The 27402-nt window shown below is 39.6% G+C and overlaps 1 protein-coding gene across 1 annotated transcript in view; it reads left to right on the top strand.

Annotated features, from left to right (window-relative positions):
* Window positions 1-27402, top strand: part of Ptpmeg (protein tyrosine phosphatase Meg) — a 502744-nt gene that overhangs the window by 234078 nt on the left and 241264 nt on the right. The window contains exon 14 of the mRNA XM_067142262.2: window positions 23409-23526. Within this exon, the coding sequence (XP_066998363.2) occupies window positions 23409-23526 (118 nt within the window). The remainder of the gene's footprint in view (window positions 1-23408; window positions 23527-27402) is intronic.

Consider the following 27402-nt stretch of genomic DNA (forward strand, 5'->3'; position numbering starts at 1 on the left):
TGTGTGTGCTGCAAGAAAAGCATATACAGTAAAACCTCGTTAATTCGAAGTCATTGGGACTGAAAAATCGGACTTTGAATTACGTGATTTCGAATTAACCGCCAATTCGCAATTCAGAAGTACCAACCCTTGCCGCATTACAAAATATTCTAAGGCCCGTTACTGCATGCAGTTAACCTTGATTCACAGTTTATACCTTTCAAATGCCATGAAAAAAGAACTATTTCCAAAATTTATCCAAGAAGGTGCATTTACAGAATTCAAATAATGCACTCAGATATCTCATTGGTAAACACAGCCTCACGCAGCGAAAGAAAGAAAAAAAAAAAGCACGATTCAAAGACGAGGGGAAATCTACGCTGGCACCCATGTGCAAGTGCTTTATTCATTGGAGTACTATGCTGTATGCATTTTAGATGCCTTGTATTTACACAGAAAGTACCCGATGCCCTTAAAATCGAACTTTCCTATGACTCTATCCTTGTACGATTTCCTGCCATGGCACTTCTCTCGTACTTCAGAAATGTAAACACTTGCCGCGTCACAAAGTATTCTAAGACCCATTAATACATGCAATCACCTCGATTCACAGTTTAAACATTTCAAATGCCATGGAAAAAACTATTTCCGAAATGTATCCAACAAGGTGCATTTACAATGTTCAAATAATGCACTTGGATAAATCACTGACAAACATAACCTCACGGAACGGAAGAAAGAATTGCACAATTCAAAGACAAGGATAAATTATGCCGGTTCCCCTGTGCAAATGCATTATTTTTGGGATATCTGTACTGTTTGCATTTTTAGGTGCTTTGTACTGGCATGGAAAGTGCCCGACGCTCTTAAAACATTGTGGCTTATCGAACTTTCCTATGGCAAGGGGATAAAGTATCTCGCTTCCATGTGCATTGCAACACACTACTATGACCCCCATCCCCCACACTTGTACGATTTCCCGGCTGGCAATTTCTCCTTTAAAAACATAAGACCATTTGGGCTCGCATTAAAATAAAGCAATGCAGTTTCACCGGCAATGACAATATTGTTCGGTGCCTACGAATTTATTACATGAGCCACGCTTTTACGTCAACTGTCGGCATCGCCAGTGTTCGCGGATTCTGTTTTCCCGCACACTGCCTGTTGCGTGATATCACGGCGTTCCTTAAAAGGTTGAATACAAAAGAATTCCGATTTCATTCAACTTAGCAATCATGAAGCGCACTGTAGACCCACTGAAGTGAGTGTAAGTGCGGAAAGCTACCCCTCCACGTTCCGGAACGCGCGTTCTGTTATGACGCGGAGCGGATAAATTTCGAGTTGAAATTACTCTGTAACATACTATTGTTTTAAAATGTAAAGGCAGTTTCGAATTAAAAGTATGAATTTCGCTAATGGGGCCGACATTGTACTTCGAATTACGAATTATCCGTATTTCGAATTAAACAATTGAAATAACATGCATAACTGTATCTCATGTTTCCGGGAATGAGAGCTTCTTCGAATTAGGCGGGATTTTGAATTAACCAATTTCGAATTATCGAGGTTCTCTGTATGAAGAAATTCCAGTACATGCCGCAAACGATGTTTATCGACAGTCACGGCCAGCTCAATCCCACCATTTAAGTATTATCCAGCGGGCAAAGCTATTTCGTATTTCATATTTCCTTTGTTTTGCGGTGTTGCCATGTCCACTTTTATGTACTCTGATTACATTTGAATCGTGATGATGATGATGCTTGTTGTTTTAAGGGGCCTAACATCGAAGGTCATCGGCCCAATTATTACATTTGAATAACACGTGTAAACCAAGATCAGTTTTGTACAATGCGAGAGTCGTAATCCCAGTTCATTTTCAGAACTAGGTTCTAAATTGATCTCCGGTCAGATGTCTTTATGCAACCGGCCCATAAAGGCATACGGTACATACACGAAATAAATAATATAGAGACTGTACCAATTGCTCACACACTCTCACTCGGCCATCCGGCAGAGCTGATCACGTGAACTGAGATTGTCCAGGCAGGCAAGTGATCATGGTATTAGGTATCGTCCATCTGTTGTATTGTCGACAAGTACCAGTATTCTTGCCTCACTTTTCATTCTTGTTTCTCATTTAAGTTTTCTTGTGTAGGTCAATTTTTAAGTTATGAGCTGATTCCAGAGAATAGTCCACCCAAGTAGGAAAAAGTAAAGTTTAAAATAAAACTCAACAATTTGTTTTTATGATAAATAAAACATGATACAGTAGAACCTCGATTGTATGTTCCTGGAAACTACGTTTTCCCGTATTATTCATTCAAATTACGTGCTCCCGTGAGCATCCTAATTAAATCACGTTGTAAAATTCCCGCTTTATCCATTCCTTGAAGAAATGATTTCACGGATCAACCGTCCAGAAATTTCAGTCCCATCAACGCTAAATCCTCGATCACGTGTTTTTCAAGAAACTGTATCTCACGAAAGGACGGCTACGGCATACTTACGTATTTTGGTGTTAACGTCTCGTCATTGCGGTAATTTGAGGAAGTACTGTACTGGAAAAGCGTTCAGCGGCGAACTAGCATTAAGGGACCATCTTAGCATCGCATTCGGGTAGTATTGTTCAGAGAATCCTCGGAAATCATAAAGCAGAGAGTGCCCACAACAATTGGAAAGAGACGGAGCGCATTCTGACAGCTCTACTTGAAGACGGAACGAATTTCGTCAAATGTTCATACTTGCAAAACATATACATTATATCCACGGTTAGATGTTTACTTTTTTCGAGTGTATCGCCGAACAGGTTTTCGGCATTTCACTCAGGGCACTGTATAGTCACTGGGTTTTCAGGCAGGAATCGAAACTGCTCCTTCTTAAGTAACACAAATTTACAGTAGTATTTTAATATTATCGTACACGATTATGTTATCAAGACCAGAACAGATGTTGCACCTTACATACATAAAGGCATGGGAGGTTTTGGGATTGTCTATTACTGGTTTCGTCCTAATGTAAGACTGGGAATTTCACATTATTGTGTTAAAATGTTGTATAAACCGCAGTCATTTTATTTGCGCACGTTACATTTAAAGCTTTGTATCATTTTGCACTCGTACAGATTTGTACAGCGAGCACGCTTTCCACCTGAGCTCATGGTCGCAAAGAAATCGTAATTTCAGAAGTGTTAATTATATTTTTTCTCTTTCCACTTTGATTGTGATTATTGACAGGCAGAATTGAATTTAGTGCATTCAAAAACTTGAAGATCGATACTTACATTCAAAATAATTTGAAACCATATTCTCGAGTTCAACATAGCGTTGAAAAGCTGATGTAGGTCTAATTTACGATGTACAAGATTTCCATAAACTGACTACAAACAGTCTACCGGTGACGCAATTACAATGGAAGATAAAAAAAAGAGGATTTCGCCATCACGTTGGGTGCTTTTGTATCTAATGTGCTTTATTTTATTAGATTAGAGAAATAAAAACTACTTGTGGTTGATTGTTGTTTCTGTTGCCGTTATGGCTCTGGCTGATCAAAGTTGCTGAACTGAAAGAAGATTTCAGAGGAAACTGACAAAGTTTCTCTGGTAAAACTGAATGTAAAGTTTTGAGATTTTTAAGTCTCGTACTGGTAATTAATGTTTGAAGCCGGCCCCGCGGTCTAACCTGCCTACCTCTCACCCTGAGAGCCCAGGTTCGATTACCAGCTAGGTCAGGCATTTTTACCTCGATATGAGGCTGGTTCCAGGTTCACTCATTCTATGATTACCTTTAATTTGAGGAGCTATTGTATGGTGAGATGGCGGCCCCAGGTTAGAGAGCCCGGAATAACGGTCGAGAGGATTCGTTACGTTGACCGTGCATCATCTCGTAATCTGCAGGCCTTCGGACCAAGGGTGGTCGCTTGGTAGGCGGAAGGCCTATTGAGGCTGTAGTTTGGTTTGGTTTAGTGGTCTTTGTAAGATTATAAGTATACATATTTCATTTTTATGATGTTTAGCCAAATTGTTGATGGTTCATTCGTTCCCGGATTTTGCGTTTTCCCGTGTTGTACGATTTTTTCCGTGGCCCCTCCAAAAACGGAGAATCGAGGTTCTACTGTATTTTATTAATTTATTGATGTCTTTCATTTTTTAAATGTTTGCTTAATTGAACCTTTATGTAGAGGCTAAATTCATTTGATATTTCTCAATAGTTTTAGGAATTCCTGTTTATTATGATGAAAAGTTATGAAAATTATAGTAAATATTAATTCTAATGCTCTTTCTCTTCGCAGTAAAGTACTTAGTTATGTTATTAACAGTTTATATAAGGTGTAATAAAGCCAACACTGCACACCCTTTCAATCTGCTATATTATTCGTTTAAAATTTCAGATAGATTCATACGGAGCTGATAGTAAAATACATCGTGTGTTTACGGCTTTCTTGCGAGCAGGCAACCAGGAAGTTCCCCGCTGCCGCAACATGCTCCCCACAGGATTCAGTTTCAGTGTCACACTCACTTGTAAAGGATGTATTTTAGAATAGCAATCAGTGTTCACACTGAGGTAATATTTAATTATGCCGCTTACTCACAAGAACGTTGTAAACGGTATCACGAGAAGAAAGATAACACTTGCCCAGTTATACGTACGCCGCCAACTGGTACGAGAATCGGTGAATAGAGACACAGAGCTCAGAAAAACTTCAGGGCTTATCAATAGTTATTTCCTGTTCTACAAGTCCAACAACACAACCATCAACATCGATTGCAGAGCAGAGTACGCCAATGTCTGGTTATAAATGAAAACAAACATTGGGGAAGGCTGTAAAGTGTTCGGAGCAGGCTTTACCAGCGAGTCCGCGGAGAAAACGGGAGGTTGTTTCTGCGCTGATTGTAAAATTTTGTTAAGTTCATCTGCCTCCGGCAAGTGCAGTAAGTCTCCATTTCCAAATCAAGAAGTTCTTAAATTTCTCAATCTGGATGATATCAGTTGGCCATCTCCTCGAGCAAGAGATTATTAGGGAGCGGATTTTTATGTGCTAAAAATGTGAAAAATATTTATTTTTTATGTGCTGAAAAACTTTAAAATATGTGATAAAAAATTGAAATTATTTTCCTTTAAATATCACATAACTACTCGCGCTCAAGAAGTAAATAAGTATAATGTTTTGTATTAGAATATGGTGCTACCAAACGTGCTCCTTAAGGCAAAATGGTGTCTGTGTATGGAAGCGTGCTGTATGGTATATTAATTTTTGATATGCCAGAGTAGATATCATGAATGGTGTTTTTTAAAGGTAATGTTTTGTTTAAATATGGTAAAAGCAACCTATCATCTTTGAAAAAATAGTACCAGTTCGTACTCACCCATCACACGCTGAAATATTAGTTGCTAGAAGTAGTCTCAGAATTGCAGAGAACAACAAAGGTCATCTCCAAATTGTCCATCACAAATGCATGCCGATTATCTCTAAAGAACACCTTATACTGCGAAAACGATCGCTCCACATCACAGGAAGTCAGACGAGCATAGTTAAAGAGAGGAATGTCACCAACAATAACGCCATCAATTTCGCCAACATGAGCACCCTCTAATACACTAGAAATTTGGCACATTGTTTGAAATCCTCTGTTTTTCGTGAACAAATTTTGATATTTGACCTTTAACAGTCCCTGTACCTGCGAAGCCGGGAGTGGATCTAATTTATTTTCAACAGCGTGCACGTCCTTCACTGTTTCGGACAACAGGTTCGTGGATTTTTCAAGTATGTCTATAGTTTTACACAAGAAGCTTAGATTGGCAGATATAAATGCCAAATCTTTTTCAAAGAGCTGTCTTTTATTATCTCTTGAAGAATCTCAATTGACGACGCGTCGTTTTTATCTAGCACGTTCACAACGGATGCAAAACTTTCGAAATTGTCTGCGTAGTATACCACAGCGCTAAGCCAGGTACCCCACCGCGTAACAATAGGCAGAGGAGGAAGCGCAAGATCCGGGTTTTTCTCTTTAAAGAGATCGATTCTTGAGGGTGCTTTTACAAAAACTTTTTTGCCATTAGACACTAATTTATCCACTTGAGGATACTAAGCCCGCAGAGTTTCACACAACCTGTGTAGAGCATGAGCAGCGCAAGTTACGTGTATCATTTTCGGAAAGCTCACAGAAAGGCCTTCGGCTGCCTTTATCATGTAAGCTGCACTGTCAGTAAGGAAAAGCAATACATGGTCGTATTTTATACCTTTTGGCCAAAGTAAGTGCATGGCTTCATTGAATAACCTAGCTACAGTGACATGGTTTGCAGCAAGCATTTCTTTACACGCTAGCAAATAAGAATGTTCGCAAGCAGTTTTGTCATTCTTCAACACACCAACTACAACATTTCCTACTTTTCTGCCACTTGAATCAGTGGTTTCGTCAATGCTCACCCACAGTTTTTCGCTATCACATACTGCCCGAATTCTCTGTAAAGTTTCTTCGTGACATTTTGGGAAATAGTTTTTCCGTAATGTGGATTCGTCTGGAGGCTCAAAATTAATGTACTTTGTTAGGAAATTTCTCAGTCCTGGATTATTTATTTTACCAAGAGGAATGTCGGCGCAAACAAATGCTCTGCACACATCTAAATAATACTGGAAATATTTAGATGGGCCTGCATTTGAAGTAGCTGGTTCAGCTATTAGTAATTGTCGCGAACGCACACGCGAAGCAGCCGCAGTATGCTTATTTCCAGACAAATGCTGGATTACTTGAGAACGTTGATCTGCACGTACTGTTTTACCACACGGTTGGCAAAATAATACTTTTCCATCGGTATTGAAAATGCTTTTAAATTCCACTACATATTGTTGAAGACGCGATATTGTACTCGACTTCTCTTTTGGCATTATTTTGCAGGTTACGGCACACGCATTTAAGGTGAATCACTGTTTCAATAAAAAGAATAGCAGCGTACACTGAAGGAAATATTTCTTATAAATCCATACAAAATCACACGACCACGGGAATGATATATGGACCCGAACAGCTAACCTTACTCTTAGGAGTGATGAAATTCCACTACCTAATGGTGGGGCAATATTCGTCCGAGTTTCCCATGTCGTAACGGAATTACGTCGCCTTATCTCTCCGTGATTGCCTTTCGCTGATATTCTATAAACAAAACCCGAGAGGGCTGACTCATAAAGAGCCGGGCTGAGTGGCTCAGACGGTTAAGGCGCTGGCCTTCTAACCCCAACTTGGCAGGTTCGATCCTGGCTCAGTCCGGTGGTATTTGAAGGTGCTCAAATACGACAGCCCCGTGTCGGTAGATTTACAGGCACGTAAAAGAACTCCTGCGGGACTAAATTCCGGCACCTCGGCGTCTCCGAAGACCTTAAAAAGTAGTTAGTGGGACGTAAAACAAATAACATTATTATTATGACTCATAAAGAGTTAAAATGACATCATGCAAGGAAACATCTTGTGCAGCAAATCAAATCGCTGTCTAAATGTAACGACGTAGCCAGTGACCAGCAAGTTTTAGAATTTATGGAGGGAAGTCCATAAATAGCCGAAACATTCAGATACATTATGTTAAATACACTGTTAAAAACAATACCGTAATCGTAAAATGAAAATATGAGCATTGTTTCATAATACAGAAGCATTTAAAATTTTATTGATCAACAAATATTGCCGATTTATGTGCTTATTATAGATTTTCTTAAAATATGTATTTACATTTAAAAAATGTGAAAATATGTGTTTTTATGTGAAATAATATTCAGTTTTTACACTTGGGGATGCACAATAGGAATAATGAACTTCGTAACTTGCGTTAAAACTTGCGCAAAAAAATATGTAATTACATAAAAATCCGCTCCCTAGAGATTATATCTCCGTAAAGGACAGTTCTGGAGAAAAATAATAAAAAAACAGAAATGATTCATGTGCGTCACAATGCAAGACGCATACGAAATTTTAAAACAATAACCCTCATCTTCTTTTTGTGCACTACCAGGGACACATGATATTCATTATGTGGAGCCATTCAAAAAATATATGGTTGAAACTACTACAACACACTCTCTACATCCAGACTACAAGATCGAAGCAGACGACAAAAATCCACCCCGTGATACGGCTTTTGAACTGGTCGCTTAAGTGCGGCCAGTATCCAGTATTCGGGAGATAGTAGGTTCGAACCCCACTGTTGGCAGCCCTGAAAATGGTTTTCCGTGGTTTCCCATTTTCACACCAGGCAAATGCTGGGGCTGTACCTTAATTAAGGCCACGGCCGCTTCCTTCCCACTCCTAGCCCTTTCCTGTCCCATCGTCGCCGTAAGACCTATCTGTGTCGGTGCGACGTAAAACAACTAGCAAAAAAAAAAAAAATTGGCTTTTGAAGTGGATGACTTCGTACATGGAAAATACAGCAGAAAGAAACATTTAAAATATTATGTTTGTACCATAACTGAAAGTAATGGTGCTATTTATTTTGTAACCAATTTTCGCAAGTGCAACGATGAAGCTGAACTGTTTTGTGAACCACCGACGAAAGACGAGTGCTTTTTATGTAAGTGAAATCGAAAAAAAATTACCGGTGACTCGTTTTACTTGTGGGAAATGGTAGTTTGATGTGTCTATACCAGAAGCAGAATAAACAAATTTTTTAAAAATTTTACTATATTTTTTTCCGACCAAGCTTTCATTCAAACTGTAGGCTACATATACGTGTTGAATGTTCAGTTATTTTTATATATTTTAGTTCATATTAAATTCATTGTTATTAGTGTTAAATGTGTGACAATTCATAAAAACACTTTACTTTATTAAATATGCCACATGTCAATATCTGTAGTTATATACATTATTATTATTATTATTATTATTATTATTATTATTATTATTATCATTATTATTATTATTATTATTATTATTATTATTATGAGGAGGAGGAGGAGGAGGAGGAGGAATGAAGCTTGTAGTTTTATGTGACCAATAATCTCAGTATCATAAGCCACGGGACGTCATTTTTTACGCGAAATTTTAACCACCGGACGCGACTTTCACCTCGAAGATCACACATGCATTAATCGGGACTCGAACCCACTCAGTCTTGATGGTTCCACGCAGCTTGACCGCTGTGCCATCATGCCCCTTCTTTATTATTACTTACTGCAATATTAAATATACATTTTATCATTCAGTGATCGTATTTGATGCGAAGTTTAAGATTTATTAGTCTCTCATGCCGTGTCGCCATAGCATTGATTTGCGTATGTAATGCCGTGACGCTGTCAAGCAATCTCGCGACGATCGCCTTTAACTATATTATGCAGACATTACGCAACTTACACATTTGTTTTTTTTTCCGTAAAATGTACTTTTGTCCTTCGCGTAAACAATATCTTGACATTACCAATGAAAATTACCACAATTCACAGAATTTAGAAAAATGTAAAGGTATGTAAAATTAAAAGTCTGTACCACGTAAACACTGATTGCTACGTTTAAAATGTTATAAAATCGCATACAACAGGTTTACTACAATGACATTTGAGGAGGTTGTTAAGTATCATCTAGATGTTGTTATGCATAAATCTCAATTTGTTTAGATGGTAAGTTTCATATATATGTTAAAAAGAAATGTACAAATGTAAACACATGACGCCTGGAATTGGCCTATGGAGAAAGATGGTAGTTGTACTGCTGGCTTTAAACTGAAAGTGATAAAATATGCTGAAGAACATAGTAACAGAGCTGCCAGTCGAGAATTCATTGTGACTGAGTTTAATGTTTGCTACTGGCGTAAACAGAAAGCTGCACTAGAAATTACCAACCAAACACGTAAGGCATTCAGAGGGCCAAAAACTGGTAAGTTTCCTGAACTGGAAGACGAGTTGCTTCATTACGTTACAAAGTTACGAAATTATGGCTTTAGTATCTCGCATGAGATTCTACATTTCAAAGCGCGTGAACTAGGAATTAGCTGTTCAGATCTGAAAGTGAGCTGGGGTTGGATCCGTAGATTCATGACACGAAAGGGATTGTTCCTGCGAAGGTGAACATCTCTGTCAGAGAATGCCAAGCGATTTCAGCGACAAAATCATGGATTTTCATCGCCATATGATAGCAATGCGGAAGAAAAACAATTACCTCGTATCTCAAATTGCCAGTGCAGATCCAACCCCGATAAACTTCGACGTGCCATGGAATACCACAAACAAAAAGGGAGAATCTAGTGTGCTTATACATAAAACTGCGTTACATTGTCATGCTAGCAATAACCGCAGGAGGAAGAAAATTGCCACCGTACGTTATTTTCATAAGCAAAACAGTGCCTAAAGCGAAGTTTCCCAAAGGCATTCATGTACAGGTTCAAGAGAAAGGATGGATGTATACAGCTCTTCTCCAGGACTGGATCCGTACGGTGTGGGGAGCACGGCCAGAGGCACTGCTTCGATGCCCAGCAGTGTTAGTGTGGGCATCTGAAATGTTGTTCAAAAGATCTAAATACAGCAATGCCACATCCAAAGGACAAATAAGAGCAGCCATTTTGGAACAGTTAGCAAATGTTGGACGTTTAATCTGGGAAACTGTAATGTTAACTTCACATGTATTCAACGTCTGTTAATAAAACACATTTTTTGTTAATTCGAGTGTTAATGCAATTTAACAACTTGTTAGGTGTGCTCTCTGGTATTGACTGTATAGGAACGTGTTGTGCAAAATGCCCTGCAATGTTGTATTTGTTTTTTCACCAGCCGTGAGTACAACTCTCTGATGTACTTTCTTCCTTCCGCACAGTTTCCAATGTTCCCTGCATCTTCAACAAGCCTTGACCGAGTGATTATGAGAACTTGTAGCTGTACTTAATATGTGCTTCACATTTCACTTCTAGCGTTCTACTGACGCTGCAATGTTGGAGGCCGGACAATGCTGCAGTATAACAGGATCCATTGTTTGATGCAAAGCGGTGGTGCTACCAACCGTATTCCAAATAATGGGTGTACCCAAGTTTTTCTTGCTAAATTCTGGAAAAATTGTGAGCAGAGTATTCAGGTGTATATGGTAAATGTGACACATTAGCAACAGTAACTTTAACAATTGCAACAACAAAACCAAGTGTAAAAAATGATGAAGAAATAACAAACTTAGGCAAGATGAACACAGAATCACTTAATAACTTCACAAATTTACACCAGTTGAGCTTCTCAAAGAAGGAATGTGCGTGGGTTAAGTGTCACCGCATGCCTAGCTGCAAGGAAAGCAGAGAGTTACATCAGAGTTGTTTGGTTAGGCCATCATGCTGTGGTTGCTTGAAGTATTATCTTTGACGCCATTTTAATTCAAAATGTTCCCTTCTCGAACAACCTGACATGATGTAAATGGCAGAAAGTGTGATATGGTGCAAACTTAAATTTGAGGATTTTAATATGTTGTGAGCATAGGAAATCTGAGGAGAACAACAAGAAATGTTGTAAACAATGGGAAAACATTGAATACAGAAACATAAAAGCGGGCTAATACTCTAAGTACATTGGGAATGGTTGGAAATGGTTACAACTGCCTGGGCTTATGAGGTGCAAAAATTTAAATCTCGGGGATCATTGAAGCAAGGCAAATCTGCCTATAGGCCTACATGGTTTATTTTTTCTGGTGGTTTATCATCGCATGTACACATCAACATTGTCATCAAGAGACAGTCAATTATGGGAGAATGTTATGGATAATCAAGATATAGGAAACTCCAATGCGGATGGGCTGCTACTTCTTGATGCATCCACATTCCAAATGCTGGCATCTCATATCATCACTAGGCAGCGTGACAGAAAAATAATGTCCAATAATGGACTAACTACATTGGTATCACCAGTCTTCCCAGACAGTATTTTAAATCGACTAACTAAATGTCCAGTCAACAGAAAATATATTGGATCAGAGTGGATCACATTAAGAAACAGTATCAGACAAACTGCAGAGGTCTTAGGCTATGATGTAAGGAAGAGAAAAGACTGATTTGATGATGATGATAAGGAAGGGATTCTAAATATCATCAGTGCTGAAAGGGATGCCTATTTGTCTCTTGCTCAGGATCCATCTTACGTAGGGAAGAAAGCACGCTATCTAGAGCTCAAGCAAAAATGTCAGCCTTAAATAAGAGCAGTCGAAAACAACGGGTGGCAACAAACGGTTATGAAACTCCAAAATCTATATGATTCCAGAGGCATACTGACTTTTTTGCTTGAATATAACAACTGTACTGACCTGTTGTTGCTCATCGGACACCCTGAAAGCCGCCGACAATATTACCATTTTCACTGATAGACAGGACAGCTTGAACCCCTGGAAAGAACACTTCAGCTTGCTCTGAAGCCACAGTGCCTCTGCTGCAGAAGACTTCCTCCAATGTGTGCTACAACATCCTCCACAACCTTGGATGGTAGTTACTTTCCAGGAATTTAGAAAGGCTCTTGATAATCTAAAACCATGAAAGGCTCTTGGACCTGACGACATACTCCTTGAACTCATCCAAAGTGGAGGCTTACCTCTGAAAACTAGGCTTTTCACCCTGATCCTTCTAATATGGGAATCTTGCAAGGTCCCTGCTGACATGAATTCCGCCATTGTCACCATCTTAAGAAAAAAGGCGATCAAAGCATCTTGGTAATTACCGTGACCTATCCCTACTCTCCATTGTTGGTAAAATATTTGCTAGAATTCTGTTCGATCATCTCCAGATAGTCTCTGAGAAGGTACTTCGTGAATCCTGAGGCAATACTGGTATGATCTTCTATGCAAGACAATTCCAGGAAAAGTGCAGAGAACAACACAAGCCTTTGCTTTTTGTGTTCTATCATGTGGAAAAGGCCTTTGATACAGTGCCTGGAGAAGCCATGTGGGCAGTTTTCAGGTGATTCGGTTGCCCAGAACACTTTTTTTGTATTGATACAGGCACTTAATGATAATATGCTTGGACAAGTGTACAGAAATGAAATTTCAGAAGAATTTCCCATCCTTAATGGACTTAACCCTTTCCGGGTTATGGCGCAATGTATTGCGTCTCGCGGGAAGTGCCACAGCAGTTTCGGCACAAAATATTGCGTGTCGAACTTCCGAGCATCATATCTTCGCTTCTTTTTGACTTTCAGCAATGATTGAAAAATTTGTTGTATCTGCCATCTATCAGCTATATCACGGAAGCTTGCGCTAATTTGTATTCTCTTTGGGAGCACTGTTAACTTTAATTTTTCATGTGAATGTCTACCACACTCGTGAGTCAATGTGATCTGGTAAGCTTGGCCGCTCGCAGGCATGCGAAAGTTTTGAAAAGTGATGAAAAAGTGTTTGAAATATTAATGAATGGTGAAAGTGAGGGTTCCAATTTGTGTGAAAGTGATTTAGAAAGTGTTGACGATATTGTACCCGAAGGTGTAAAGGACAGTGATGATGAATTTCCACCAGCTACTGCAAAGAGGCAGAAATGAAATGTATCAACTGATCACTGGGCATGGGAAAAAGAAACAGATAATAATTAAATTTTACCTGCTGATTTTGGCTGTAAGACTGATCTAGCCAGAATCCAGTATCAATCTTTGACTGAAAACTCTCCAAAACTAGACATTTTCAAAAGACTTTTTTCGCATACCTTGGCGGAAAAAATAGTCATAGAAACAAACTTGTATCACGCGCAATACGTAGAGAATAATTTGGTCATTTCTCCCACATCCCCAGCCTGAAAATGGACTGATGTTACTGTTGAAGAAATGTATTTATTTTTAGCAATAAGTACGCTAATGGGTCATGTAAGCAAACATAGCTTAGAAGAATATTGGTCTACCGATCCTCTCATTCGCACTCCTGCATTTTCACAGTTCATGTCCTGTAATCGGTATAAAGCAATTCTACAGTTCCTTCATTTCAATGACAACAACTTCCAACCTCAAAGCAACAGACTATACAAAATCCAGCCTATTATTGAGCACCTGAAACAAACTTTCCCTGCCATATTTCAGCCTTTCAGAGATTTATGCATCAATGAAAGTCTAGTTCTGTTCAAAGGACTCTTAGCGTTCAAGCAATACATTCCCTCAAAAAGAAGTACGAGGGTCGAGTCATACGTCATGGCAACTATTTTTTTTCTCGCAAACAGGAGACAACACTGAAAATCTAAGATATGCATTTGGAAATATAAGGCATTTACTTATGTATAATGCCTGAAGACGAATTCTGACTTCAGGAGATTCTGGTAGGAAAGTGACAGAACACAGGCTATTGGTAAACATTGTTTTATTATGGTATAGACAGCAAATACACAAGACTACGTACAAAGGACAGGTCTCTACTGGTTACAGGCCTTCGAAATAATCACCCAAGGTTTCCACTGTACGTTGCCAGCAGTGGGGCAGACGCTGAATACCATTCACTGCATGTGTATTGCTAACGTGTGACACCTCTCTCCGAAATGCTGTTACGATGTCCTCTTTGTTAGCAAACCGTTGTCCACGTAATGGCTTCTTGACTTTGTGGATTAGATCATAGTCACATGGGCTCAGATCAGGCGAATAAGGCGGGTGTGGAAGAACCTTCCATCCCCACCGTTGTAAGCGACGCTGAACGATGGCTGCTGTGTGAGCTGTCGTGTTATCGTGTAGGATTACGGTGTTGTCCAAAAGATCTGGACGTTTGGTTCGCACTGCACGGTGCAGTTGATACAACAAAAAGGAATTGTAATAAACTGCATTGACAGTGTGCCCCCCACGCACTGGATGACACACAAGAACACCTTGCACGTCGTATCCCAGGGTTACCATAACCTTATTGGGCGAGTGATTTGGTCGAACCTTGTGTCTCCGTGGTGACCCCTGCCGACGCCATTCACTTGATTGTCTCTTCAGTTCAGGTTCATAAGCATGTGCCCATGTTTCATCGACTGCAATAATGAGATTCAACATGGCTTGTCCTTCTTGCTGAAACCTCTCCAGATTGATGCGACACGTTTCGTAACGAGTCCACATCTGTACCTCAGTTAAGTGACGTGGCACGCACTATGCACAAAGTTTATGCATCTGTAGGTCCTTGTGTAAAATGCGCCATATTGTTGCCGCTGGTATTGCTGTATGTTCTTGCAATTCCGCTAGAGTCCAGTGCCTGTCCTCATGTAAACACTGATCGATCACCATTATCCACACATCTTTGTCCATGGACACTGGACGGCCTGGGCAAGGCAAATCGGCAGTTGATACTCTACCTCGTTTGAACGTCTCCACCCACCTCACCACTGTTCTATAGGGCATGGTATGCACACCTAATGCTTCCCGCAGCTCTGCATGGCATTGTCATGCATTTCTGCAGGCGGGAACTGCTGTTTTAATATATGATCGTTGCTCCTGCTTGTTGACTTCCATTTTGTGACGCTGTCACTCACACACTGTTGTTTACATACACCATCTAGTGGCATCATACGCAAGTACATACCGTACGTTTCCAAATGCACATCTTAGATTTTCCGTGTTGTCTCCTGTTTTCAAGAAAAAAAGTAGTTGCCATGACTTATGACTTGACCTACATAGATTTGGTATGAAATTATTTGTACTTTGTGACTGTGAGACTGTATACATTTTAGATATTGTTATATATACCGGAGCCACAACAGAACTTGAAGATTTACAGATAGGGTTTTCTGCTTCTGTTGTCCTCACTCTCATGAAACCATATCTCAGTCGGGGACATACACTTTATATTGACAATTTTACACCAGTCCAGAATTTCTAGAAGCTCTGTATGCACAGCATACTCATGCCGGTGGAACAGTGAGGAAAAACAGAAGGGGGGAATGCCAGGGTCCACTACTAAACTACGAAGAGGTGAGGTAGAATAGAGGCATACCTCAAATCTTCTTGCTGTCAAATGGATGGATAGAAGGGAACTAAACATGCTCACAACTGCTCATACTAGTGGAATGGTTGATACAGGCAAGACTGAAAGAGCCACAGGACAACGGAGAATTATCCCAGTGTCTGTTCAGGATTACAGCCAGAAAATGGGACCAGTTGATAGATCTGGCCAGATGATTACAGGTGTGCAGCCATCACGAAAATCCGTAAAATGGTATAAAAACTATTCTTCCACCTTTTGGAGATTGTAATTCTGAAAAGCTTCATTTTGGAAAGGGTTTTGAAAGGACTAAAGAGACCTCAGACGTTTAGAATGGAAGTCACCCGATCACTAGCAGAGAATTCTCGTCCGAGAGCCATACGACCTACTGGAGGCCGACCTTCAAATGATGATACACCTGCAAGGTTAATCCAGCGACATTTCCTTTCTGTTAGTCCCCCAAACCAACCTGGAAGGAGACCACCATCCAGAGTGTGCCATGTGTGTGCACACATTGCAAGAAGAGAGAAGACCAGGAGAACAATTTACCAGTGCAAGGACTGCAACAAAACTCTGTGCCCAGCCCCATACTTAAAGAAAGAAGAAAAAAACCTTTTAAGCAGGTGAACTGTGTGATATTGTTGTTTTTCATTTCATTCATCTGTATTTTATCCATTTTTGTGAAAATAATGTCCCATGAATGTGTTTTGCTCTTTATAGCGAGGTTTATTTATGTGCCTGTAAAAACCTAAATGGTGGGGTATGTGTGCATTTAAAAAACATGATTTTTAAAGGGTTAAGCAAGGCCTTGCTCTTGCACCTACATTCTTTGTCCTGTACCTGGCAGCCATACTGTATGATACATCATCTGAGAACTTACATATAGGATTGATCAAGGGCTATTCAATCAGGCCAGACTCTGATCAGAAATAAGTACTAGTCTCACCCATGTAACTGAACTGCAATGTGAGGATGACAATGCTTCTCCAGCTCGTGCATCTGACGAACTGCAAATGGCAGTTGACTGTTTCACTAGGGCATATGAATGATTTGGCCTGACTATCAACATTCCTTAAACGAATGTACTTGCACAGCCAGCTCCTGGAACTGCCTTTCCGTATATCAGTATTTCTGTCTCTTTTATGCCTCTAGAACAAGTAGATCGTTTCCTCTGTCTAGGAAGTATTGTCTCTAGTTACCACTCAGGAGGGAAGGAGGTGGAGAGCAGAATACGTGCTGCCCATATAGCTTTCAGACGTCTTACACGTCAGGTCTTCCTGAATAAAGATCTAAGAATATACCGTATTTACGAGAATAGTCCCCGCACCCTGACTTTAGGAAGGCTGATTTGGAAAAAAAAATGCCAACATTGACTCAAATAAAACCGCACCTCAATTTTTTAAAAAAATATGCGGTTATTATTCGCATAAATACGGTATACCAAATTGATGGTGTATCGAGCAGTTGTCATGTCGTCCACCCTGCTCTGTGGATGTGAAACCTGGACTCTATATCGCCATGACATGAAGAAGCTGGAACGCTTCCATCAACAGATGCTCATATATATTATGAACATCAAATGAGATAACTACATTCCAAACACAGCAGTTCTAGAGAGGCCAAAGATGAACAGTAAAGAGGCCACCATCGTTGGTCACCAACTGAGATGTATTGGGTGTGTCTAGCGCATAGGAGATGACAGACTTCCTTGAAATATTTTGTGTAGTGAAATCGGTACTGGCAGGAGACCCCATAGTGTCCCTCTGAAGTGCTATAAAGATTACATTAAGAAGATCTTCAGGAGCACTGATATTGATTCAGGTACTTGGTATATCATTGCAGAAGACCGCACTCAGTGGGGCACAATTACTGCAGCGGCTGAGCGTCAGCATCTTACACAGGAAGCAGAAGAATGTCAGAGGCGTAAACAACGCCAGGCTCCATCCTCTATAAGGTGCAAGGATTAGTCTCCTTAGCCATCAAAGGTATCTGTATTCTCAAATTCGAGGATTGGAAGAATTGCAGGAGAAAGGGTACGAGTAACAGCTGTCGCTGCTGACTGATCAAATGTTTTCTGTGACACAAGGACGGGAAAGGGCTAGGGTAGCATCTATAAATTTCAGTTTTAATTGTTGTACAGGCAACCACTATGTGTAAAGTGGTGAGTAGCTAAATATAATATTGCTCTGCGGAGAAGCAGGACGTATGTGTGGGAAGCACAGTGCATGTACCAAGAATGATTCCTGGACGAAGACTACTGGCTTCAGATACGTTTCAAAGGGTTGAAACACAATGTGTGAAACAATGTCCTTTGGAAGGTACCTGTTTAGCCAGTGACATCTGATAACACAGGAAGTTGAATGAAATACACTCATGAGCAGTTGAATTAGATATACCTGGCTAGTAGCATCTAGCACCCTTTTTCGGCTTGATGGTGGCAGTGTGACACGGCAAGGACTCCACGAGACACCGGAGGCATGAACGCTCTACAGCTTGTACATCCTTCTCGGCAGCATCCCAGGTGTCCTCGAGGGCCAGGCGAGCGTTTTTGCATCCTTGGAGTGCTCAGTGAACCAGTCAGGCACATTTCTGGAGCGATGGACTCGAGCATTGTCGTGCTGTATGTATAGGCTGCTGTTGGGTGTTGGAGGCAAACAAAGGGCTGAACATGATCTGCCAACAGGTTCCTGTAATGTTCACCAGTGATGGACTTAGATGTACTGGGAGTCCCAATTCATCCTGTGTGAATTGTCTCCGTACACGGATACAACAACAACAACAACAACAACCGCCGCCGCCGCCGCCACCACCACCACAACCTTGACCTGTACCCTGGTGGCAAGAGGGACCGATTGCCTTATGTGGTTAAAGACGCAGTCTACCCAGCCATCAGCGAATACCAGCTGGTACCTTGACTCACCTGTCCAGGCAATCTTTTTCCAGTGGCAAGTGTTACTTTGCCCATGTCGGTGATGAACACAGGTGCCCTTGTGGGACTCTTGTTTCTGTACCAAATGGCGAGGAGATGGTTGTGAATGGTATGGCTGCTCACATTTCTTCATTGTCAGGCATTGAATTAATTTCGTGTGGCTATTTCCGGCCAAGTGCAGCACTTGTAAGGCAGACCCTCTGATGAGCGGGGGACGACGACGACGACATCTGCCATGTGTAGGTAACTGCGTGTTATTGTGGTGGAGAATAGTGTTATGTGTGGGGTGAGAGTTCCAGGGATGTTGGGGACAGCACAAACACCCAGCCCCCGAGCCATTGGAATTAACCAATGAAGATTAAAATCTCCGACATAGCCGGGAGTCGAACCCGGGAACCGAAGACCAGTACACTGACCATTCAGCCAACGAGTGAGACAGGCATTGAAATTAACAAGTGATCTACTGCACTGTGGCCCATCGATCCATTCTTATGATCTGAGTTAGGCAATGTTGACCCCTGTCATCAATTTATGGCAAAAATAATTTTACAAATGAAACTTAAATAGGTACGAAGGCATTTGAAATAAATATTTGACACACGAACACACTGAAACCTCCTTATAGAAATATCTGCAAATTGAGTTTAAAAGGATGATAAAATTCTAGCTCTTGATGGTGTTCTCTGTAGTATTGACTATAGTACTGAATAGAGGGACGTACGTTGACCAAAGTGTCCTTTGTAGACATTTTTTGTCATAAATTATAAGTAATACGGAACAAGAAATGAAATTCAATTGTTGTAACCCTGTCATCATTGTGTCATACCCCACGTCAGTGGACCCTGGCGGCAGTGATTTTGCCCAGATCCACGTATGTACCCACAGTACACTTTTGATGGTGGCTCTTGAAAAGCCCAGTGCCTGCATAACTTCAAAGATGGAGTGGCCCATAGATCTGGCGCCAACAATCTGGCTGTGATCAAATGCGTTGAGACCTCGTGTCTATAGTCAACTGTTACTCATACAGCGTGTATGAGGTCTCTCATCCTCGCTGTTACACAACATGCCCTCATTTTACATTCGCTGGGCTGTGGACAGCACAGTTTCCCCACTGCGGCACTTTTGTAATTCATTTGCTCATCAATGTAATGCAGTTAGGTGCGCAAGGTCCACATCCATTGGCAACCCTGTGTGTGTGTGTGTGTGTTTTTTTTTCTATCCCTCTCTAGCTCTTATGTCTCACATCTCCTTCCATTCGCCACGTCGCCCTGAATATTTATATTTTTATTGCTCTTTTGTTTGTTTTTCATCTGCCAGGCTGAGTGGCTCAGACGGTTGAGGCGCTGGCCTTCTTACCCCAACTTGGCAGCTTTGATCCTGGCTCAGTCCAGTGGTATTTGAAGGTGCTCAAATACGTCAGCCTCGTGCCGGTAGATTTACTGGCACATAAAAGAACTCCTGCGGGAGAAAATTCTTGCACCTCGACATCTCAGAAAACCGTAAAAGTAGTTAGTGGGGCATAAAGCCAATTATTATTTTTCATCACATTAAATAACAGTAGCCAGCTTTCTTCATAGTGCTCTCACAATCTGTTTGTGCAGTCTCAACCAAAGGAAGATTTTAATGTTTACATTGTGTGCTGGATCAAGATCAAAAGTGATGATTATGGAAAACAGCAAACAAGGACAATTCACGTCGCATATGAAGTCCATAGTGACATGGGAATACTTCCTTGAAAACCGGCAATGTCTCGGGAAAACTGCGAATGGGCAACAACATCGGTTATTGAAAAGTGTCTACATGCGATGGGATACAAAGCCAACCTTATTAGATGCCATGCAATTCATTAAGGCTGCTTGAGATGTTGTGCAGCAAAACAAAATTGCCATTTGTTTGAACTAAGCTGGATTTCCTTGCGTGATTCAGGATGATGTCAGACTGGAAGTAGACATTTTGGAAACAGATTAATTGCTCCAATTAGTGGGTGATGGAAACGATGTGGATTTTGAATCCTATGTAGAATATGACGATGATGATGTTGCAGTCTGTCAGTCTATGACAATAGACAAAATTCTTAATGAACAGACAAAAAAAAGAAAAAAGAAAAGCGCTGCTTGACGAGGAAAGTGACAATGAACCAGAGGCTGAACCAGTTCCTTCGTTGTCGAAAAGAATGGAGGCGATGGACACATCTTACCATCGGCAGCCGTGAAGATAGTTTTCTGTGGTTTCCCATTTTCACACCAGGCAAATGCTGGGGCTGTACCTTAATTAAGGCCATGGCCGCTTCCTTCCCATTCCTAGGCCTTTCCTATCCCATCGTCGCCATAAGACGTATCTGTGTCGGTGCGACGTAATACAAATAGCATATCATAGACTTCTCTGCTGTACACTACGTTTCTTACGTTCTGGTAGAACATACTTCATGCTTATACCCTTTTGCTGATCTCCTTATCCAACCTTGTATCTTGCTTTATTTCACTTCCCAAATGTTTGAAGTATTCAGTGGCAACTTTTTCTCACACGGATATTAACCTGTAGCCTTGTACCTTTAATCGATTAAATGTGTCACCTCCACAAATATATTGCCAAAATTTCCATATTCTACATTCTCTATTTCATGGTGTTTTGGATTATTTTTTTTTCTGCCCGTGTGTTTAACAGCCATTTCTATATCTGCCATTGCACTATCACTTGCCATTTCTGGATCATCTTCATTTACCACTACACTCTCTTCTGCATCGTTTCTCACATTCAGGAGTTTATGGGAAATAATATTTCCACCTTTTCTTTATATGCTCTGGGTCGGTTATTACATTTCCACTCTCTTCCTTCACTTGTTTTGTGTAGATTTCTTCTTTTCTCTTATTTTTATCAATCCATACAACATCCCCTTTTCACCATTTACATCCCTTTCCTACTCTGGTGTGAGTCTCTCCCAACATTTTTTTTCTTTTTCTCATTTACCATCATTTTTTCACTTGATTTTAATTCCCTGATACTTAATCGTACTTCCGTCTTTCCTATCTCTATTCCATTCTTGCCATGCTTTCTTCTTTTGTTTAACAACTTCCTTCACCTTTTGATTCCTCCAAGGTGTCTCCTTTTCCTTCACTCTCGCTGAAGTTCTGCCGCAAATCTTCTGTGCAACAGCTATCAAATGTGTTTTTAAATTTAGTCCATTCCTCTTCTACACTTTCTCTTTCTGATGTAGGGCTGTGCTGTTTTAATTCCTCCTGAAATTTCTTCAGTTATTTTATCTTTTAATTTCCATACTTTTCTTTAATTCTGTCTTATTTCTTTTACTCTCCCCATTTTACCTATTTTCAATTTTGTTACCACTACCCTATGGTCGCCATCAAATGCCTCACCTGATAGTGCTGTTACATCCATTAACTCTTAACAATTTATTTTCTTGACAAAAAATAATCAATAACTGTTTTAGTCCTTCTTTGACCCCAGCCATATCTAGTGATCTATCATTCTTTCTGAACCAAGTGTTACCCGCAATCATTCCATTCCATTTCTCTCACAAAAATCAATCAACTTATCTCCCTTGCTGTTTCTTTCTCCATATCCAAATGGTCCAATCACTTTTTCTTTACCAATTCTGTCATTTCCAAGGTGTGCATTGAGGTCTCCCATGACTATCACACATCAGTGATTACTTCTTCGAGTGCCTCCAAGAATTCCTTTGTATATTCCTCATTGTTTACCAGTTTGGGGTGTGTAAACTTGGATGTAATCTTTCACTCCTTCTGTGTTCAGTTGTACTCGTATTATTATATCACTAACGTAGTCTACCCTATCCACATTTTCATCGAGGGTTCTGTTAACAATCACTCCTGCTCCATTCTTTTCCTCACCTCCTCCATTCCAGTATAGGGTATGCATTCTACTCATACTCTTCACTCCCTTTCCCCTCCACTTGACCTCACCCAGTCCCATCATTGCAACATTCTCTTCCTCCATAAAATCAATCAACTGTTCTGATTTTCCTGCCAGGGTCATAATATTTATTATTGCTACCTTCTGCTGGTTGCCCACTTATCACAGCTCCCCTAACACAAGAACTGAGCGTCACTTTTAGCCGGGTACGCCCTAACCATTTCCGAGGCTGATAACCACCACCACTCATTTCAGGCTATTGTTACATTGGGGTCGCCACTCCCCATGTCATTTTAGAGCTACTGCCAGCAATTATTCAGCTGCCCCTTACATGGGGAACAGATGCCCTTGCATCTGTTGCCCCTAATATAGGAAACAAATGTACTCAGAGTACTGGGTTGCCTCTTCCGCAGTCTCCACTGTTCCAAAGTCCATCTTCTCCCCTGTAAATTCTGTGGAGGTCTTCGCTCGTAGCCTTGAGCTGGGATCCTTACCAGATGCTACACTCCAGGTCAGTGTGCTCTGGGACTCGCATTGGCAGGGGTGCTACTCCCTAGGCAGGGCTGCTTCCGAAGAGGGGCCCTAGCTGTTTGTTACCTGCAATAGCTCTGAAAGTACTCAAACAAATTAGCATTGCTAGGGAAACAGAAATTAATGAGAATTATTAGTGATGATTATAATAGCTCTGTTAATTGCTTTTTCAGTATCTTTCATATAGGAATTACCATCATAATCTGTTGGATGATGTGATTTCAGATTCTGTTTATCAATGGGCATGACGTAAGTGGCATGCTACATGAGGAAGTTGTAAGCCTGATCCGTGCTTCGAGAGACTCTGCTTCTGGAGAGTTGGTGTTGACTGTTAGACCCAATGGTAAGAATGGTGATTTTTATTTACCATTTTAACCAACAGTAAAGTAGGTCTTATATTCACTTTGTGAGGGAATAATATTCACAACAGCATTTTGATTAAGAAAGATATTCTGTGGGTGCAATTAATATGGTATTAGTTTGACCGTTGTCTGCAGCCTGACTTACTGCAGATAGTGTGTGTGTTCTTTTATCAGTGGTCAATGGAATTTTGTGTAAATAATTCTTTTTTTAAATACATTTATTAATACATCCATAACAGGATATATCCCCAATTACAATGGATGGTACAAAATACATTAAATATATAAATGGTACCTATATGTACAAAATAATATATAACAATTAAAAAACCAAGATTGCCTTGACTAAATTAAGAATAATTTAAACAAATTTTCAATAAAACATACAAACACATAAAATATTGAAGTTAAGGAAGATAAAACAAATAAGCAGAGAAAAAAGAAAAATATTCAAAAGAACAGCAAATACACAAACACATATTATACATTTGAAAAATAATAGTGGCATTACATACGTCATATTTCAGTGCTGAATTAATTTTCTCCAAGAAATTATTCATTATAATGTAAATATTGTTTTAACATTTTTTTAAATAAAGGAAGTGATAAAGCAAAATCTATTTGTCTGCTGTCTGAAGATATTTTGTTATGTACTTCACACATTTGTACAACAGGTGAATTTTTATGATGTGAGGTGTCTGAGAAGGGGCAGTAAAATGTTTGTCTCAAACGAAGAGTTACCCCCTTGGTATTGAAGTTGATTCTTTTAAGAAACTCTTGGTTATCTAATATTCCATTAACTGTCTTGTAAAGAAATATCTGTTGAGCTAATATTCTACGTGTACTGAACTGCATTAAACCAAATTCATTTAATAGAGTTCTATAAGAAATTCTTTGATGAAATGATGATCGGTGATATTTTTTAAAATATAAATATTGCAAAAATTTGTTTTGTATTTTTTCCTATTTCGTTAATTGTATACATGTACTGAGGAGTCCACACTACACATGCATATTCAAGTTTACTTCTAACAAGATGACTGAATAAAATTTTTAAAGTATATTCATCGCTAAGTTCCTGAGTATTTCTAATAATAAACCCTAATTGTCTAAATCCATCATTTGTAATTTTGTGAATATGATTGTTGAATGAAAGTTTTGAATCAATCATAATACCCAGATCATTTACTAAATTACACCTCTGCAAGATCTCACCATTTATACTGTAGTTACCGAGCTCGATAGCTGCAGTCGCTTAAGTGCGGCCAGTATCCAGTAATCGGGAGATAGTGGGTTCGAGCCCCACTGTCAGCATTCCTGAAGATGGTTTTCTGTGCTAATACAAGATCACAATATTTTTATTAGGGACAAGTTTCAATGTCTTTGGACAGCATCATCAGCCACAATAGGTCAAATGAACAAAGATATATAAAGATATATAAAATGAGAGTTTAGTCTGTACATTGCTCAAAATTTAAAAAGGATGGTATTTCTGTATCAGTCATGTCCACAGTAACAAGGAAATGCACTTTTTACTTTTCTGTAATTTCTGTCTGTCTGTCTGTATGTATGTATGTATGTATGTATGTATGTATGTATGTATGTATGTATGTATGTACACGCATCACGAGAAAATGGCTGAAGAGAATTTAATGAAAATCGGTATACAAAGTCGGGTAATAAGTCGCTACAATCTAGGCCATAAATAATTGTGTTCACGCTGAGTGAAATGCTAGTTTAGGGGAAGGCCTAAAATTTAATTCTCAAATATTTATGTTATTAGTGGTCACATATTAATGAAAATCGGTATGCAAAGTCGGGGAATAAGTCTCTATAATCTAGGCCATAAATAATTTTACTCACGCTGAGTCAAATGGTAGTTTAGGGGAAAGCCTTAAATTTTATATTCTTGAATATTTGTTATTAATTGTCGTTTCTTAATGAAAATAGGTAGGGGAAGTCAAGAAATACATTGCTACAATCCAGGCCATAAATAATTGTATTCGTGCTGAGAAAAATGTTAGTTAGGGGAAGGCCTACAATGGAATTCTCAGATATTTTTGTTATTATTGGTACTATCTTAATGAACATCGGTATGAAAAGTCGGGGAATAAGTTGCTATAATCTGGGCCATAAATTATTTTATTCACACTGAATGAAATGGTAGTTTAGGAGTAGGGCTAAAATTTTATTCCCAAATAATTATGTTATTAGTGCTCGTATCGATAAATATTACATAACTAAAGTTATACAGTATTATTATTCCCGATCATTTATGTCTCATACATTGTTACCGTACCGGCTATTATCAGAGATATTCATGAATTTGGATTTTTGTTATTAAGTCCTTATCAGCACCGAGTCAGAAGAAAATGGGTAAACAGGATTGAATGAAAATCAGTATGTAAAGTTGGAGAATAAGGAACTACAGTCTACGCTGTAAATAATTTTATAAAACGCCCTGTGATCACAGAGTCGAAAGAAAACTAAATGTGAAGGCCTACAATATAGAAAGCTCATAAAATTGATCAACAATAACATTACATTGACCATTGTTTGTTATGATGTGCTTTGTCTTCTGTTGCCACTCATCTCCGATACATAGGATTACTGCTGCGTACCTAGTATTTTTTAAATGTGCCTTACCTCACATCGACACAGGTAGGTCTTATGGCGACAATGGGATAGGGAAGGGCTATGAGTGTGAAGGAAGCAGCCTTGGTCTTAATTAAGGTACAGCCCCAGCATTTGCCCGGTCTGAAAATGGGAAACCACGGATTAACATCTTCAGGGCTGCCGACAGTGGGGTTCGAATTCACTATCTCCTGGATGCAAGCTTACAGCTGCGCGCCCCTAACCACACGGCCAACTCGCCCAGTCATACGAGTGTAACAGTCTGCCCATATATTGGAGAGAAGTAGCTGGGGAGTTAGGTAACTTTCTTCTTTAGCATGCCATTCCTCTATTTCATAAATTTTCCGATACTTCTGGTACGTAACACACTGGTTCATCACAACATTTGAGCTATTCAATCCCTACTCTGAGGCACTGATTTAAATGAGAAGTGTGCATATTTAATGGAATAATGGCAGAGAAGTGTTCATGGCTGTTTGCGTCCTGGTCATTCTAGCTCTGGAACTTTGGACTGTTAGATCGGCACCGTAGTACTGATTGAAATAATAACTTAATGTTATTATTTCAATCAAATATCATCAATACGAACCAAAAATGATATTTATTACATGTAACCGTAGTACTGTTCATTAAAAGTGAGAAAATGTGCAGTTTTTAATTTGATCAAGTATTTTATATGATAACATTGCTTCTAATCGCTACATTCCTACTGACATTTTTGTAATAATCTATGTTGACTCCAGTTAGGAAAACCACAAAGTCAGTCTTTCTGAGAATCCCGTAGCAAAGCACGGGTACATCAGCTAGTATACATTATAATACAAATATAAACCATTAGTGATAAAATTACATTAATTGGATGAAATATACGTGATGGTTCATAAAAGTCATTCTTACAAAATTTACAAGTCAGGGACTTGATGGTCGAGTAACAGAATAGAAGTGAAAAAATATTAACAAATGGTTTAAAAAGTCTTTGTCACGGTCTAATGCCTAAATGTCTTGAGCATGGCGTGAATAAACACTGGATAAACGTTGAATATTGACATCTAAAACCTGACGTAGATCTTTCCTTATGTTAACACCTAGGTACTTACAATGATCCCCAAAAGGAACTTTCACCCCATCATCGCAGTGAATATTGATAGCTGAAAAACTTACATGCCCCAATTTTCCCGTAATAACAGATGAATGTAGGATGCTAAAAGGTTTGTTTTTTCCCA

Source organism: Anabrus simplex, chromosome 2 (genome assembly GCF_040414725.1).
Source record: "Anabrus simplex isolate iqAnaSimp1 chromosome 2, ASM4041472v1, whole genome shotgun sequence".
NCBI lineage: Eukaryota > Metazoa > Arthropoda > Insecta > Orthoptera > Tettigoniidae > Anabrus > Anabrus simplex.